This window comes from Choristoneura fumiferana, chromosome 22 (genome assembly GCF_025370935.1).
Source record: "Choristoneura fumiferana chromosome 22, NRCan_CFum_1, whole genome shotgun sequence".
NCBI classification, from domain to species: domain Eukaryota; kingdom Metazoa; phylum Arthropoda; class Insecta; order Lepidoptera; family Tortricidae; genus Choristoneura; species Choristoneura fumiferana.
This window is the reverse complement of record NC_133493.1, coordinates 10,323,030-10,339,411: the sequence shown is the minus strand read 5'-3', so window position 1 is coordinate 10,339,411 and position 16,382 is coordinate 10,323,030. Positions and strand designations below refer to the sequence as shown.

Sequence of the window (16,382 nt, the reverse complement as noted above, 5' to 3'; positions counted from 1 at the left end):
GACTATAGTCTACGTTTACAATTCAACAACTTGCCTGGCCCTAAACTACCTACGAAGTGCAAAATTCGAACTTCGTATCATGCTATCCTTCTGATGCTTATATTATTTAATACGAGAGTGAGAGGGACGATACGATACGAACTTCGATTTTCGAAATTCGTAGAGCCCCCCTGGGCGAACGAACTTCGCATGGGCTTATAGAGGAAACACGCGTTTTCCCAGAGACAAGACAACTAAAAAACCCTACATAGCAAATTTTATTGAAATCGTTAGATCCGTCTCGAGATCCTCGGAATCACTATAGATACAGTCATTAGAAAAAGTATTTCCATACAAAGTCCCATAATCAAAAAACCTATATATAGGGTATGGTACTTCCGGTTCACTAATGTTTGACAACTAACGTTTGGCAACCTGATTCATTCCGCCACTGTTTAATATTTCTGAAACTGTAAATATTTCAGGATTTTTATAATACTAACTAAACCTAACTTAAAGGGTTCTACATGATGGATGGCCCTGAAATATTTACAGTTTTAGAATTTGCGAAATGAAAAGTTGCGAAATTAATCAGGTTGCCAAATGTTACGAGTAGTTGGGTCAATCAACGTTTTCTTGTTCGTTATTCTGTCCCGTTGTCCAAGAGACAATAGTGACAGAGTTTCTTGAAAGAACTGTTATAATATACTACTGATGTGCCTAGGAACCGATCCATAAAGTAATGGGCTTATAACTATCACAAAAATTTACGCTCTGTGAATTTTAAGCACAGAAAACATATAGAAACCTATGATTTTAAACCGTTGTCCAGGGGACGTAACCATGGCAACGAGATACAAGAAAAAGTTGATCGACCCAGTTGCGAAATGAACGGTACTTCCGGTTATCCTAGAAATTGGAAATCTAGTATGAAGGTAGCTCTTGTAACATAAGCAATATCTACGTCTGGAAATCTTATTTTTTTTCTGATTGTCTATGTTAGTAAGCGTCTAAAATGTATCACACAGTGGGTGTACATTGCGTACATTTAAGGAGTTCTGCAAATATTGGATCATCACATACCTAAAAATTTGTACGGAATCCTCGGTACGCGAGTGTCCGACTCGCACTTGACCGTTTTTTTTTTTTCGAAAGTAAGTTTCACTTTTGAAATCAGTTAAAATTTATAATTTTAAACATGATTCTACTTAAGATCTACGTCATCATTATATAGTTACCAATTGATCCAGACTGAAGCCAAACCATTCCCGAGACTAGAAATTCCTTCAATGTTTCTAATTAAATAATTTTCTACTACACCAACTACCTTTACACCTCATCCAATCCTTATTCCCTTCTGAATAAAACTCAAATTCCTTTGCCTCTTTACATATTTAAATTAGCCACCGGACGCTCCATACACGTTTGCTAAACAAGCCGAGTACCACTTTCCATTTACAGTTAACTACTACCTTATCTCAATCACATAAGATTTATAATTGGTTGTCATATAGATTTCGCAGCATTGACGAAGTTTTGCAAAGTTGCGATGGCAACTTACAGTCATTGTATTCTTTATCGTGTTGTAATATAGTTGAAAATAGAGTTGCAGTAATGTATTTAATATTTCGTAATATCTAAGTTACGTGGTTTAGTTGTCGCGGGCGCGGGCGTTAATATCAGTGCTAGAGCTTATACAGGTGGCTCATTTATATCTGTCAGTATGGGAAAGTCTGAAACTATACGACATACGAAAATTTCTTCTTAGGAACCATGACATCGATTTTAATAACAAGAAAAACTGCATTCATGCATTAAAAAAAAAACCTGTACTCAGCTCGGGAATCGAACCCATATATATATACTGTGTTAATATGTTGTCCTCGTCCCGCCCCCCTTTCCTGCCTTTGGGAACTGGCTGAGGGATGATACAAGTGGCTCTAGTGTGGCGTTTTCACAAAACATTCGTTTACTATTCGAAGATGTAAATCGAGCGTTCGATCGTCGATACCATTACCACTACCACAACCACTACCATGAGTTTACAGTGACCGTACTCGATAGCGACGGCGTAAATTATTTGTATGGAGAATTGTACAGCGCCTCTACCTTTGATGCCTCTACAAATAATTTACGCCGTCGCTATCGAGTACGGTCACTGTAAACTCATGGTAGTGGTACATGTCCACGGTGCGGCGTCGTCACCCGTTTTCGTTACGATACGCGGACGAAATAGTTTACGTAGCAAACCTACACTCACAAAAGTTATTGAGCAAACTTTCCGCTAGAGGCGCTGTCCGTGTTTCCATACAAATTGAGATTTTAAGGCAGAGCGATCGAGACGTATTTTGTGAACGGGAAAATACACTAAATATACAGGAAATGGGCAGTAGCGTCTTCTTGGCAACCTTACACTTACATCCCATAGGCACTACGCTCGCCAACCCGCTTGCCAAGCGTGACGAGTATTGGCAAGCCTCTACCTCTATGGGAGGAGTTGGAGGAGGGCTTGGGTCCAACAGTGGACCTACGGCTGATATGAATACCTAAGTTCATTCGTTGAAGGACGCAAAAGTTAAATTATTTAAGTACGTATTTAAAAAACCGTGGTGGTCTTATGGTGTACTTATCTAATTCGTTCTATTCTAATTTCTAATTCGGTTCGAGCCATGGTTTGTACTTTTGAGTTTAAGATTGAGTAAATCGCTGGTAAACGAGGGTAGATAGAGACGCCTCTGTTGACATTTGGCAAGAAGACGTATTGCTAAGGAGCGGCCACACCGCTGTTTGAAAAACAGTGACGGTACGGAATCGCAGTGACGCATCGTATGCGCTGCACCGTTTTTATCGCATACCCTTACCCTCGCCACTACACCGCTGCTCAAAATACGCAGACGGTGCGGAATCGCATTGACGTGCCGTAAACGTCACGACTTTTTGTAGAGAGCATTGCGGTTAAAACGTGCCGTCACCGTTTTTTAAGCAACGGTGTGGCCGCTCCTTAAAGAAAAGTGCAATATACGAGTACTAGTGTTGTATAATATACTAGTATATTATACTTTACTCCGGCCACACCGCTGCTTAAAAAGCGGTGACGGCACGGAATCGCAGTGACGCATCATCAAATGCGCACCGTTTTTATTGTATGCTTTCCACACTGCTGCTTAAAATATGCAAACGGTGCGGAATCGCTGTTACGTGCCGTAAACTCAGTCTTTACCGCATGCTCTCTACAAAAAGTAGTGAGTCACTGCGATTCAGCACCGTCTGCGTATTTTGAGCAGCGGTGTAGTGGCGAGGGTATGCGATAAAAACGGCGCAGCGCATACGATGCGTCATTGCGATTCCGTACCGTCAAAGTTGTTCAAGCAGCGGTGTGGCCGCTCCTTAACAATACGTCTTCTTGCCAAATGTCAACAGAGACGTCTCTTTCTACGCTTCTCTTATGCCGTGCGATAGAAAGAAATAGTGAAAACGATTGTGATTCCAAGAGTGTTAAACAATAAGGCCTCAGGATGTGTATTAAACAGCTACGGAGTACCATTTCAAAAACAAAATCGCTTGCAAGTGATGATTCTTTTTGACCCGCCCACTTATTTTGTTAACCAATTAGGGTCTTCGAATTTGTTAAAACCGTACCTTAAAGTTATAAAAAACAATGTTTTTATAACTTGTAGGAGACAATGAGGGCTGGGTCAGTCTACGCGGCGCGGCCAGTTGCAGTTTGCACACCATCCGGGCTGTTACCTTACCTCCCTTACGAAAAGTTTATAAGAAATGGCTCATGGCAGAAATTTGACCGTAACAGAGAGGTACCGTGTGGTGTTTCTGCGGGACGAGGGCAGAAATATTAGCCACATCGCTGATGAGTTAAATCTGTCGGTAAGTAACTTAAGTATATTATTTTAATTGGGTATTAAATCTGACTAATGAGTAATACAATAAATTTCACAAAAAATATTTTTTGGTGGATCCCACAATATTATAAATGCGAAAGTTTGTAAGTCTGTTTGTTTGTTACCTTATCGGTCTACATGAGCATCTGTTTGCACGTGACAGTCTTTGGGTCGCCCCTTACTTGGTTAGCCAATTAGGGCTTCCATATTTGTTAAAACCATTCTTTAAAGTTAGAAAAAAAAACATTTTTTAATATCTTGTAGGAAACAGTGAGGGCCTGGTCAAAGCGGCCAGTTACATATACCATCCGTGTCGTTACGTTCGTTACTTTTGTTGCTACGTTACTTGTCTGAATTTTAAAGATGGCGTTGGGTAGAAATTTGTCAGTAGATGATAGAAACTTTATTGTGGCCATGAGGGATTTAAGAAGGAATATCAGCCAAATCGCTGATGAATTAAATTTGTCCATAAGTAACTTATATTATTCTCATCCTATAACATTATAAATGTGTTAATTTTGTGTATGTGTGTTATGTTTGTTACTTCTTCACGCTAAAAATACCGGACAGATTTTGATGAAATATTTTGGGTATGTAGCTGGACGTCTAAAATAACACGTAGGTTACTTTTTATCCCGATGTTCCAACGGGATCGGGATAAAGTCTTGAATTTTCAATCGCTAGGATTAGAGACGTTTTATATGCAAACGTTAGTAAAATCACGATGCCATTTTTGGAAATTTCCAGCTTAGCCTGTCTACATTACTAAATTTCATCAAAATCTGTGCAGAAGTTCTTGTGTGAAGTTATAAATACATTTGAATAAAATTATTTGACGGATAAACGTGATGCCGTCTCTGTTTGTTTTGTTCAAATAGACGAAGACGGCATCACATTTATCCGTCAAATAAAATTAATGACTGGCTGGTGAAACAGCCCCTTAAAGTGATCATAGTACCAGAGGAGTTATTGTGTAATGCAATTGGAATCACAACCGTTTTGACCACTTCTTTCTATCACGCGGTATACTTAGGATGAGGGTACAGGGTATACCTACCTAATAAGACAGTAAATGCGATTATGAGTGCCCGCGCGTTATAAAAAAAAACAGGTTATAATTTTCGTATTTGTTCACAGCGAAACACTGTGAAACGCTGGCTTCGGCGATTCGATAGCGAAGGTCACGTGGAGACCAGGGAGCGCCCACAACGACCCCGCATCATCGGCGACCACCGTCAACACGAAATGGTTTGCGCTTTCGAACAGCACCCGTTTACTTCGACGCGATCGTTTGCGGAGCGATACGACTGCTCTACCGACACAGTTAGAATCGCATTGCACCGCGCCGGCATCACCCACAAAAAGCCAGTACCAAGAATTTCTTTAACTGATCAGCATAAAGCGGATAGAGTTCGCTTCGCTCGCGAATATCGAGACTTCGATTTTTCGCAGGCCATATTCACCGGCGAAAAGACATTCGAATCAAGCCGACCTGGTCGTCGGTTGTTATGGCGGGTGAACGGTACGAGGTATGACCCCAAGAACGTCCCAAAGCAATCCGGTCATGTGACGGTCGACATGTGGGCTTGGATGAGTGCAGCTGGTCCTGGGGAGCTTATTTATTTGCCAAAGAGGGCCAATGGAGCTGGTTATCTCCAGATATTGCAGGAGACAATGTTGCCAACGGTGAGACTTGTTTATCCGGCGGACGAAGTTTCTGAGCTGGTCTTTTTACAAGAAAGTAACCCCGTACACAAGTGTCGCCTAGTGCAAAACTGGCTCCAGCTTCAACCAGGTTTAAAAACCATACCTTGGCCCTCGCGCTCCCCGGATCTCAATCCTATGGAGACTTTGTGGGCCATAATGGTCCAACGGTGGGATGTCAAAGCCGAAAGGACCAAAGCTGCACTCATCACACACGTTGATGGGGTGTGGGACTCTCTGCGGGGCTCAGACCTTTGCGAAAACTTGATACGGTCGATGCGGAGCAGGTGTGATGCCGTAATAGATGCCGGCGGGGCTTTAACTAAGTGTTAGATTTACGAAAGCGCCTCGTTGATATAACTAAGATATAACTAGAGACCAAAGGGCCGGCAGCTACCTCTCAAAGAATGGGGTTTGACAGGCTAGTTGTCAATTTTGACACTTGTGTCACGATTTAGATTGGTCAATCGCAAGCAATACCGTTACGTCAAACGCATCTCTCGATACTAACGCCATCTAGCGCTATTTAGCCTGTCAAAAAACTCTCATTAGCATAGTTATCCAGCGAGGAGGCGCTGCCAGTCTTTTGGACACAATGCCACGAGGACATATCTAGATTTAATTTAGTTTCTTATTTTAGTTTAGTTATTTTTTTTGTTATTTAATGTATTTTTTGTTATTTTTGTGTAATTATTTTATTTAATATAATATAATTAGTAACTGATTGAACCAAAAAACAATTTAGTGTAGATTAATTGGATAGTGTTAATTAATAGTTTTAGTTTTTAATAAATATGATTTACAAAATAATTCATTTGCCTTTTGTTCAAAAAATCACAGATCAAATTCCTTTTATAGTTAGCGTTGCGCGTAACAAGGTCCCCTCTAGATTTTGATTTCCATGGTTTTTGTATCAAAATTGAAAATACACATTAAAAGTTTTATTTTTTTTATTGTGTGAACTTAGAAATTCGCTAGCTGTAAATAATTGCAGGCCTAAGTATTTGATATTAATTTTTAAACCTAAATTGATAGGTAGGACCTGAGGCCGTATTGCCTCACCAAGGCCTCACCTTACCTCAACAAGAAAAGCCTGTGCCAGGCATGGAACTCTAAAAATTAAAAAAATATCGGCAATCTTCTTAAAATATGTTAAATTTAACGGCGTCTCTAGTTTGCTAGCGGCCAGACACAAACGCGAAACACTTTTTTTTTCAAACCTTTTACCGACAACCATAACCAACGACACTTTGATATTTCCGACTTCGAATTTCGAATCCCAATTCTTTTTAAGCACCGCTGGCCAGTTTCAACGGATTAAAAAAAATAGACAAAGGAGGTCGGATTTATCTCTTGGAAGGGACTCTTTTGAATATGAATGTTACCTATAGGTACCGTTAAGGACGAAAACCTGTAATGTTGCCTATTCATTCTCAGACACGTCATCCTTTTCTTGATAACGGGCGGGAAAAGGATGACCTGCTGGCTTTACTTAGAATAAAGAGCCTAGGTAAAGCCGTTTTAACACTTTGTTATGTTAGTCCTGTGTTGTTAGGTAGGGGATTATACACTTAATCCTTTAGGGTATAATTTTTGGTCAAAAATGATTGCAAACACATTTGAAAATATATAAAGCAACGTAGAATAATTAGCCAAGTTTTTTAATTCAAATTTAAATGGAAGCATTTTTAGCTATGAATTACTTTCAAATTTCATAACGGTATCAATTAGACTGCATTTTAATGATTTATGCGTGCGAAGCCGCGGGTAAACACAGGTGTTTAATAATTGACCGACGAGTGTTTGTTCCATTGTAAGTACATACCTGTGTTTGTTGTCTGAATCTTTGGTCTGAATGAACGAAACCTTTTAGTTACAAGTCCTTTAATTATCCTTTCTACGCTAATTAAAAGGTATTGTATCAGAACAATGAAACACAGACATTATTTTTTCCGATCATAAAGAATAAAACATAGAAGTAAGTTCTTTTAAGTTTGAAATCATTAATTAATTGTTGGTATTATAAAGCCTTGTTCGTCGGACAGATCGCCATTGTACTATAAATTTGTTGACGACACGGAGAGTTCTAAAGAAGTTTTGACAGCAACAAAATTATTAAAAAAAAGTTAAAAGAATCAGTAATATCTAAAAATCATGAATTCAAAAGAACTCGAAGGAACACTGGCAATAACAAAACTAACTTTAATGTTTTCGGGAATAACAATGGAGAAATCAAATTTCGATTCTTTTTTCTCAGTTCTATTTGTTTTCAACTTCATCTGGCTTAATACGGATGTTATCGGCGAATTCTATTGGTTAATAGAAGGAGTTGAACTGGGAAAGAGTTTTCTAGAACTTTCTTTCATAGCCCCTTGTGCTACTATCTGTTTGCTTTCAACAGCTAAAACGCTACCATTCTACTTCAATCAAGATCTTTTCATTGAAATATTTGATAAACTCAAAGCTATACACCCTAAGATAGATGGAGACGACGAACAACTTAACGATGATATCAAAAAAAATGTAAAGGACTCAACAAAATTTCTAAAAACGCTTATTAGAATGCAATTGACATCTTGTTCTGTCGTTGTGTTGGCTTTCTGTTTTTTGCCAATTTCGGCTATGGGCTATACTTATGCGAAGACTGGGATGAGCGAAGTGATTTTTCCATTTCATATAAAATACTTCTTTGATCCGTATGAGAAGAACGTCTGGCCGTTTGTCTACTTTCATCAGGTTTGGTCGAGTAAGTCATTGGATTGATGATTTGTTATTCTTTTAACCCTTTCCCAAGGATTGTGCATGCAAAATCACATTAATGTAGGTACGAGTACGAGCAAACAAATTTCGATTCGATCTTGCTGAATTTACAATATGGTACAAAATCAATTGAAGGCGTTAAAAATATTATTCGTTTTTAAATTAATCCCTCATAGGTTAAAAATATTAAACTGTGATTCATTTTGTGGTAGCGTATCGAAATTCGTGGGGCCCTACGTGGGCCTGGAAAATCGACATTTCTCGCTCGCCCTTCTCCCTCATAGAACGCTACAATTAACGACAACTTGTCATCCATATTCACCAATTGTCCGCAACTTTTGCGACGTCCATCCACCTAGATTTCTTGACTTGCCATTGCCACCGCGTCGTTATTTACTTACAGATCTTGGAACTCTTTTCCAGCTTTCATAGTCTTCACAAACGTGTTTGGCACGGACTCGTTCTTTTATGCGTTCTGCGTATACATCAAGATGCACTTTAAGATACTGCAGAAGAGATTCCAGAGCGCTGTCAATAGCTGGTCGGTTCAGAGGGCTGAAGACGCAAAGAGGAAGTTTGTAGAAGTTGTCAAGAGACACCAGGAATTGATTCAGTAACTATGAGCTTTTCGGTAGATACGCCGTTTTGTTATTGCCGTTAAATTCAACAAACGGTTTCACTTATTAATAAAAATTAGCTGGTAATTAAGGACAAATTGACAATACAATGTAAGTATGTAGGGTAGGTACACCAGTTAATTTAAATGATCAAATCGTAAGATTTACCATCCTGAAGGAGTAACATTGACATGATACAAAAACATAAGAATATTTCTTTGCTCAACTCCGGGTAAGCAAAGAAATTATTTTAGTTTATTGATATGGACCTCCGCAAAGTTAATAAGAGTGACATCAAGCGAACACACTTTTTTAAACGTCTTTTATCAATGCATGTAATCAAATATAATATAATATATCTCATAAATTAAGATTAATTCTTGATTATCTTCTAAACGTTTAGGCTATTGGTTAAAAAAAAATACTCCATTCGAAGCAGTAAATATGCCTTAAAATTAACGGAAATCAAAAACAATACAGTGCCCCACGTATTGTATCCGTATAAAAACGAAGCTGCCTTTTGCCATTACTTGAACAAACTAATTGTTATTTTTGTTTGATCAGTTTAGTAGACCAAATCGAGATCCTGTATTCTAAGTCTACTCTCTTCAATATCGTCTCCAGCTCTGTCCTGATCTGCCTCAGTGGCTTCAATGTGACGGTATGTTATAATTTACTTATTATAGTTACTACTTCCTTTTAATTTGCTTTGTCTTTAGACGATTGCTGATGTCTTATTTCCACTTCTAGTCGCTTCTTTGCGACAAAACTGTGCTGTCTCCAAAGTTACGATATTACCAGATGTCACAGTTTTGTCGCAAAGAAGCGTAGTGATCGGATTTAAATTTCTAGTCGGAAGACAATAAATGTATTAAAAGTGAAATTTAAAAATAAAACACATTGCTAAACGTCACATTCAAATTTCACATTCACTATTAGTAGGTATCTTGCATGCAACCAACGCAAAAATTGTTAAGGTCAAAATTTTCTGACTAAGATGTGTATAGCATATTAAAGCTAAAATTGTTTAACGTGAGGTAAGATGTAAACTTGGTTTGTTTTTGTACTAACTATGTAATAGAACTACTATTCTACTGTACTTACATTATGCATATTGTGAAGTTTTCTCGGTATAATAGTCGCCCTGTTTCATGCAGTCGTTGGAGGACATGAGCGTGGTGTTTTCGTTCCTGGCCTTCCTCTTCATGAGCCTGACGCAGATCTTCCTGCTATGCTACTTCGGGGACATGCTGATGCGATCGGTGAGGGTAGCATACAATACAATAAATACAATACAATGATGGCAAGTAATAGGCGGCCTTATCGCTTAAAAGCGATCCCTCCAGGCAACCTTTTTTAACAGAATGAAGTAAGGGCTAGATTACAGCAGGTGGTGCAGCAGTGATGGTGGTGCTGGTGGTGGTATATCATCCCACTAATATTATAAATATGAAAGTTTGTGAGTACGTGCATGTGTTGTTACTCCTTCACGCTAAAACGGCTGGACGAATTAAAAAAATGGTATACAGACAGCTGGACGGCTGGAACACATACACACTTCCAGTAGTCGAGTGACTTGTTTGGTATACATATGCAGGTTGGATAATATATAATACCTATTAATAATACCTATTCTACAAAAACTAGAGAGATTGCTTAATAAAGGCTGTGTTAAAAATATAATGAAAACTAAAAAGTGGTTAATTTTCAGAGCATGGAACTGAGCGAAGCCGTTTACAACACTTCATGGTATCAGATGGACCAGAGCATGAAGAAGAATATACTCTTCGTTTTGGCTAGGTAGGTTGTCAATTTAGTCTTCTCTTCATAGCCTTTTTCAACCATAATTGATATAAGTAGGCTGCCTTCAGATTGCATGATTGCTCCATTCCATTCCCGCAACCTGAGCTGGCTGGCCTTACCCATTTAGGCGCCCCGGGCGAGTCATGTCTTTGGCGCCCTTTGGCACACAGAAGAGACGTGGGTTGGGGGCGCGTCGCAGACGGGACGGAGAGGCGCAGACGTCGAAGCGTCACGTCCGCACCGCGTCTCCGTCTCGTCTCTTCTGTCAAAATCAAATTCAAAATTGTTTATTGCATGTCACATTACAGGCGAACGAATGGAAAATTACAAACTAGGTATACCTACATGTGACATCGCGACGTTTTTATACATTTAGTATGAAAACTGATTCAAGGGTCGTCGCAACATGCGAAAGGCCCCCGTCCCACGTCTTTTCTGTGTCGCTGGCGCCTAGAGAGCGAGAAGCGACAAAATGACAGATCGTGTTTGTTATGGTGATTTTCCACCGGCGAGACGAGACGAGACGAGAATTGAGTATGTATTGAGTATGCAGGGCGCCGCGGGCGCCGTCATACAAATTTCAATTCTCGTCTCGCCGGTGGAAAATCAATACTCATACTCACTACGCTGAGTCTAGTAATAAAAATCTTATGCTTTAAAATAAAAGTTATCCAATGCAAAGGTAGAGAAAGTTCTATCTACATGCACTGCAGAAAGAAAGTTAGAGCACTTGCAATATTGATGCTGTTTCTTATGCAATATGTTTTAATGTAACTAAGTAAGTACAGTCGGACAAACTATGTAAATCATGTACAGTCGAGTTCGTAAGCTTGTGAGCAAACATTTGTTCAAAAATATCTAAACACGACTCTATGTATAAACTCTATAGTTAATAGTGGAAGCGTGTTCAGATATTTTCGATCAAATTTTTGCTCACAAGTTTATGAACTCGACTGTACCTACCAGGGAACTTTTGTACTCTGTGTCATGTTGATAATTCACATTCCATACTTTTGTTAAGGAAATAGTAGTGAAATTGATTATTAAAAGGTTTCACCCTGGGACGTGAATCGGTTTGTTTTCATACAAGTATATATAGTAATTACTGTTCGCCTATCTTTAAGTTTTCCTTTCCTGTTTAGTTTAGCTTGAAAAGACCCCTTTTAGGGATAAGTTCGCCTTTGTACTCTTTTGTTTTGTTGTTTTCTTTTTGTATTATTTTTGTGTTTTATGTACAATATAGTATTTACATACATACATATATCTTTTGCCCGCGACTAAATCTGCATTAAAATCTAATTTACTTTATACAGGACTAGCTTTTGCCCGTGACTCCGCCTGCCAACAACTCGTTTATGCTTATCACGCGGGAACTAAACAATTTTCCGGGATTAACTATTCTACATGGCCCTCCCAGGAGCTCAAAAATCTCCATACCATATTTCATGTAACAAGTCAGCACAGCGGTCCAGGCAGCGGTTTTCGCAGTAATATTTATTCCCAAATTGCTAAAGTGTTTAATTTCCCAACTCTCGGTTTTCTCCGGAAGCAAAAATTAGTCTCATTGTATTTTCTTATGGTTTTATAGAACACAGTAGGCTGGGTTAGGTTTGTTCTATGAACGTTCCGTAAAACGTATGGTTTCAGAAAAAATCGTACCTAAGCTGTACCACTACCATTAGTTTACAGTGACCGTACTCGATAGCGACGGCGTAAATTATTTGTAGGGGCGCTGTATAATTGTCCATACAAATAATTTACGCCGTCGCTATCGAGTACGGTCACTGTTTAATCATGGTAGTGGTACTGGGAAAGAAAACAGTTTGGCAAAAGAATTATTTTCGAATAATATTTCGTCGAAAAGAATGAGAACCCCTAATTAATTTAAGAACTATTTGACCTCTACCAATGCTGGACTAAAACGGTTATGTAAGGGATCATGCTTCTGTCTGTCCGTCCGTCCGTCCGCGGCTTTGCTCAGGGGCTATCAATGCTAGAAAGCTGTAATTTTGCACGGATACATAAGTAAACTATACCGACAAAATGGTATAATTAAAAATTAAAAAAAATATTTTTTAGGGTACCTCCCTTAGACGTAAAGTGGGGGTGATTTTTTTTTCTCATCCAACCCTATAGTGTGGGATATTGTTGGATAGGTCTTTTACAACCATTAGGGGGTTGCTAAAACGATTTTTCGATTCAGTGATTTATTTGCGAAATATTCAACTTTAAAGTGCAAATTTCTCTAAAATCTAAACCGGTGGGTGATAAAATTTGAAAAAAATCAGGATGGTAGTAAGTAAGTATATCAAACTTTCAAGGAAAACTATAACGGCTAAGTTTGCTTGAGAATTATTAGTAGTTTATGAGTAAATAGCAGCCTAAGGTATACCTAAGATATACCTAAACTTGGAAGATTCCGTATAAAATACGAAATCCTTGGAAAAATATTACTTAATTTTTTCATAATGCCTACGGAACCCAATTTTGGGCGTGTCCGACACGCTCTTGGCCGGTTTTTTTATGAATAAATGTTTTTTTATCTGTGTATAGAGCTCGGAGACCCTGTAAACTGACGGCTGCTAACTTTGCTGACGTGAATCTGCGGGCATTTACCACGGTCAGTGTGTTCATATGTTGAAGAATCCGTTCCCATCGTGATAATTTAGAACACACGATTTAGAAATAGAAATATTTATTCGCTCTTCGCAAATTACAGAGAACACAATTTAAATAAAAACAAGTAAGTATTAAGAATTTTCGAAATCGTGAAGCGGTCCCAGCTCAGCATAGTTGGCCGTGGAGGCCAACGCTGGACTTCCGCTGTAACTTAGCTGTAACTGTAGCTTCCGCTTGGCGACTTCACGGAAGGCGACCAAAATCCACAAAAAAATAATCAGATTGACATGACTAATGCCGAATGCTGCCGACGTGTCTATGAATGCATTTTATAAAGTACATGTGCGACTAAAACACGAAAACAAGCGTTTACCTAGAGATAAGACCAAGCAAGACCGATTGTTCATTCCCGAAAACCTCACGTATACCAAATTTCATCGTAATCGTTAGAGCCGTTTCCGAGATTCCGGAAATAGATTACTATACAATAATTGCTCGCTTAAATGTATAAGTTTGAAGATTGTTCGTACTAAATAAATAGGGCACATTATTTAGTAGGTATAGTGAAGTGACAAAATTAAATGTCAAACCATGAGTTTGAAGTACCTATAAGACGCAGAGATTGAGCAAAAATTGAATATTTTTTTAACTTAGGTGTCAACCACTATATCAATTATCTCTCGATACGACTTTCCCCTACGCTCTCTTGATGGGTACTGAGCAAAGTACTGAGGCTGACAAATACGAACGTTTTCCGATAAAATACGATGGGAAAGGATTATTAACTACGGTACGATCTTCATGGTACCACCATCCAAATATGTGGTCTACCACCCTCAAGTTGATAATCGTTTGCATGTCATAAAACAATAGGTCAAATTCAAAATTCAAATTCAAATCATTTATTCAGTAAATAGGCCGCAATGGGCACTTTTACACGTCATTTTTTTAAACTACCAGCGCTTTCGGAATGACCATCATTGCCAAGAAGAATGCGCCGCAAGAAACTTGGCAGAAAGTCATTTTTTCAACATAACGTAACGCCAATAGACTTGTCTGTCAACTTGAAAGTTCGACTTTAGCGACATACTTAGGTATATTCATTTGATAGGAACTTGTTTAAAAATTGGAAGACCACTTATTTGGCTGATAGATACCTATCTATTAAGTAGGTAGGTTAAGTATACATCTGTCATATTTTTCGATAGAGTGCTGAGAGTCACTAATATGGTACATATTTTGACCTTTTTAAAAGATGAAGAAACCTAATTTTATACTGGGTTTTTTCCATTTATGGAAAACCCCGTAACTAATGACGAGAGTATTGACTTATTTACGTTTTGACATAAGATTATAATTTATAGAAACCACTGTAAACTGGACCCGCAGTACGACCTTGTCACAATAAACGCCTTAGTTACGTCTCTAGTGAGTATATATATTGATGGTTACTGAGAAAAAATTCTAAAGCGGGTCGAGTCTACGTTGGTTATTGAAAGTGATAGGTAACTCGATGATGAAATTGTTTATTTTGCGAAGAAAATATTCCATAATAAATAATTCAGTATAGAAATGTAAAGAACTCGTTGCATAGTTTTATAATCACAACGCAGAACTAAGGGTCGTTGTTAGTTTTTATCTGTGTGTCTATGTCTGTGTATGGTTTCGTAGTTCCCAAACTCCCAAACATGATTTAGTCAATTTTTAGATGATATTTTTTTACATGGCTACATAACTCTCAAACAAATAGGTGGATCTACCAACCAAACAAAACCAACCAAACCGACCCACACCCACAACCGAGTTTTTGAGATATTGAACTTTGTCGGGGGGTTTTCAACTTTTGTATGTTGTTCAGTTAGGTACCTAATTATTGGTGAGTTATGTTTAAATATTTGTAATGACAGCATTCTAGTTCTAGTACGGTCAAGGATTTTAATTCATAAGCCACAATGGCACCGTTTCACAGTAAATGTTATTGTGGCATCGCATTAATTAACAAGGAAAATCGTAATGACTTTTCCTTTGAAAAGTTCCATGGTGGCCCATTAATTAAACTCCTTGACCGTACAGTCGAGGTCAATTATTTGTTTACACTGTACTGTAGATAATACGACCTTGGCGCTGTCACTTCATGTTTGAAATTTTTGTATATAATTGTCAGAAACGATACACGATTGTGACGAGGTAGGTACTAAAGTATAAAGATATTTTCAACCTCGACTGTACATAGAAGGGTTTGGCCCGGGGATTGTTGATACAGTCAGACAGCTTCAGTATTTAAAAATATATTATTTTGTTTCAGATTTTAAGCCGTTCGTGGTCATACTTCGCTCTCTTGAAAACCGTCTACAAATAACCTAATATACTTACTCTGTTAAATTATTTATGTAGGAAAATACTTAGTATTTTTTATATCGTCTGTTTGTTTTTTGCCACCTACTTAATTAAAACAATTATTTCCATATTTAAATGGTTTTGAACATGAAACTAATACGCATAGCGAAATAAACCGGATCACTCACGTCTTAAATCGTAGCCCTTCCTCTCGGAGCAGTGGAGCACACGCCACGGCAGCTGAACTAAACTCGATTAAAGGCGTGAGCGATCCGGTTTATTACACCATGATTTAACCTCCTGAGGCCTGACGTAAAATTTCTGATTTTAACCGACTTCAAAAAAGGAGGTTCTATGTTCCAATGTTCGTATTTTTTTTATGTATGTTCGCCGATTACTCAGTCAATTGTAGACCGATTTTCAAAATTCTTTTTTTATTCGAAAGGGTACTCTTTTGAGGTGGTCCCTTTGTCACCAAGTCAAGATCTGATGATGGGATCCTAGTTAAATCGAGGGTAAACCTCAAATTTTATGGGCACACCTATGGTGATTTTGGCATTTTCAGCATGAAGATAAGCATTTACATTCAGAAAGTATCATTTAGTAAACTGGACCTGATGAAGAAGACCATAGATGACCAATGGATCTCGTCAAAGCTAAGTAATGC

At 38.3% G+C, this 16,382-nt stretch overlaps 1 protein-coding gene across 2 annotated transcripts; it reads left to right on the top strand.

Annotated features, from left to right (window-relative positions):
- Nucleotides 1–7,340: 7,340 nt before the first annotated feature.
- On the top strand, nt 7,341–15,768 carry LOC141440278 (odorant receptor 4-like). 2 transcript variants are annotated; one of them, XM_074104748.1, is made up of 7 exons: nt 7,341–7,392; nt 8,763–8,952; nt 9,521–9,617; nt 10,114–10,218; nt 10,668–10,756; nt 13,313–13,379; nt 15,684–15,768. In XM_074104748.1, the coding sequence occupies exons 2-7, from the start codon at nt 8,831–8,833 to the stop codon at nt 15,735–15,737; spliced, it is 534 nt and encodes a 177-aa protein (XP_073960849.1). In that variant the 5' UTR covers nt 7,341–7,392; nt 8,763–8,830; the 3' UTR covers nt 15,738–15,768. The 2 variants fall into 2 exon arrangements, with proteins under 2 accessions (XP_073960849.1, XP_073960848.1); XM_074104747.1 differs by lacking the exon at nt 7,341–7,392 and adding an exon at nt 7,684–8,325.
- Nucleotides 15,769–16,382: the final 614 nt, after the last annotated feature.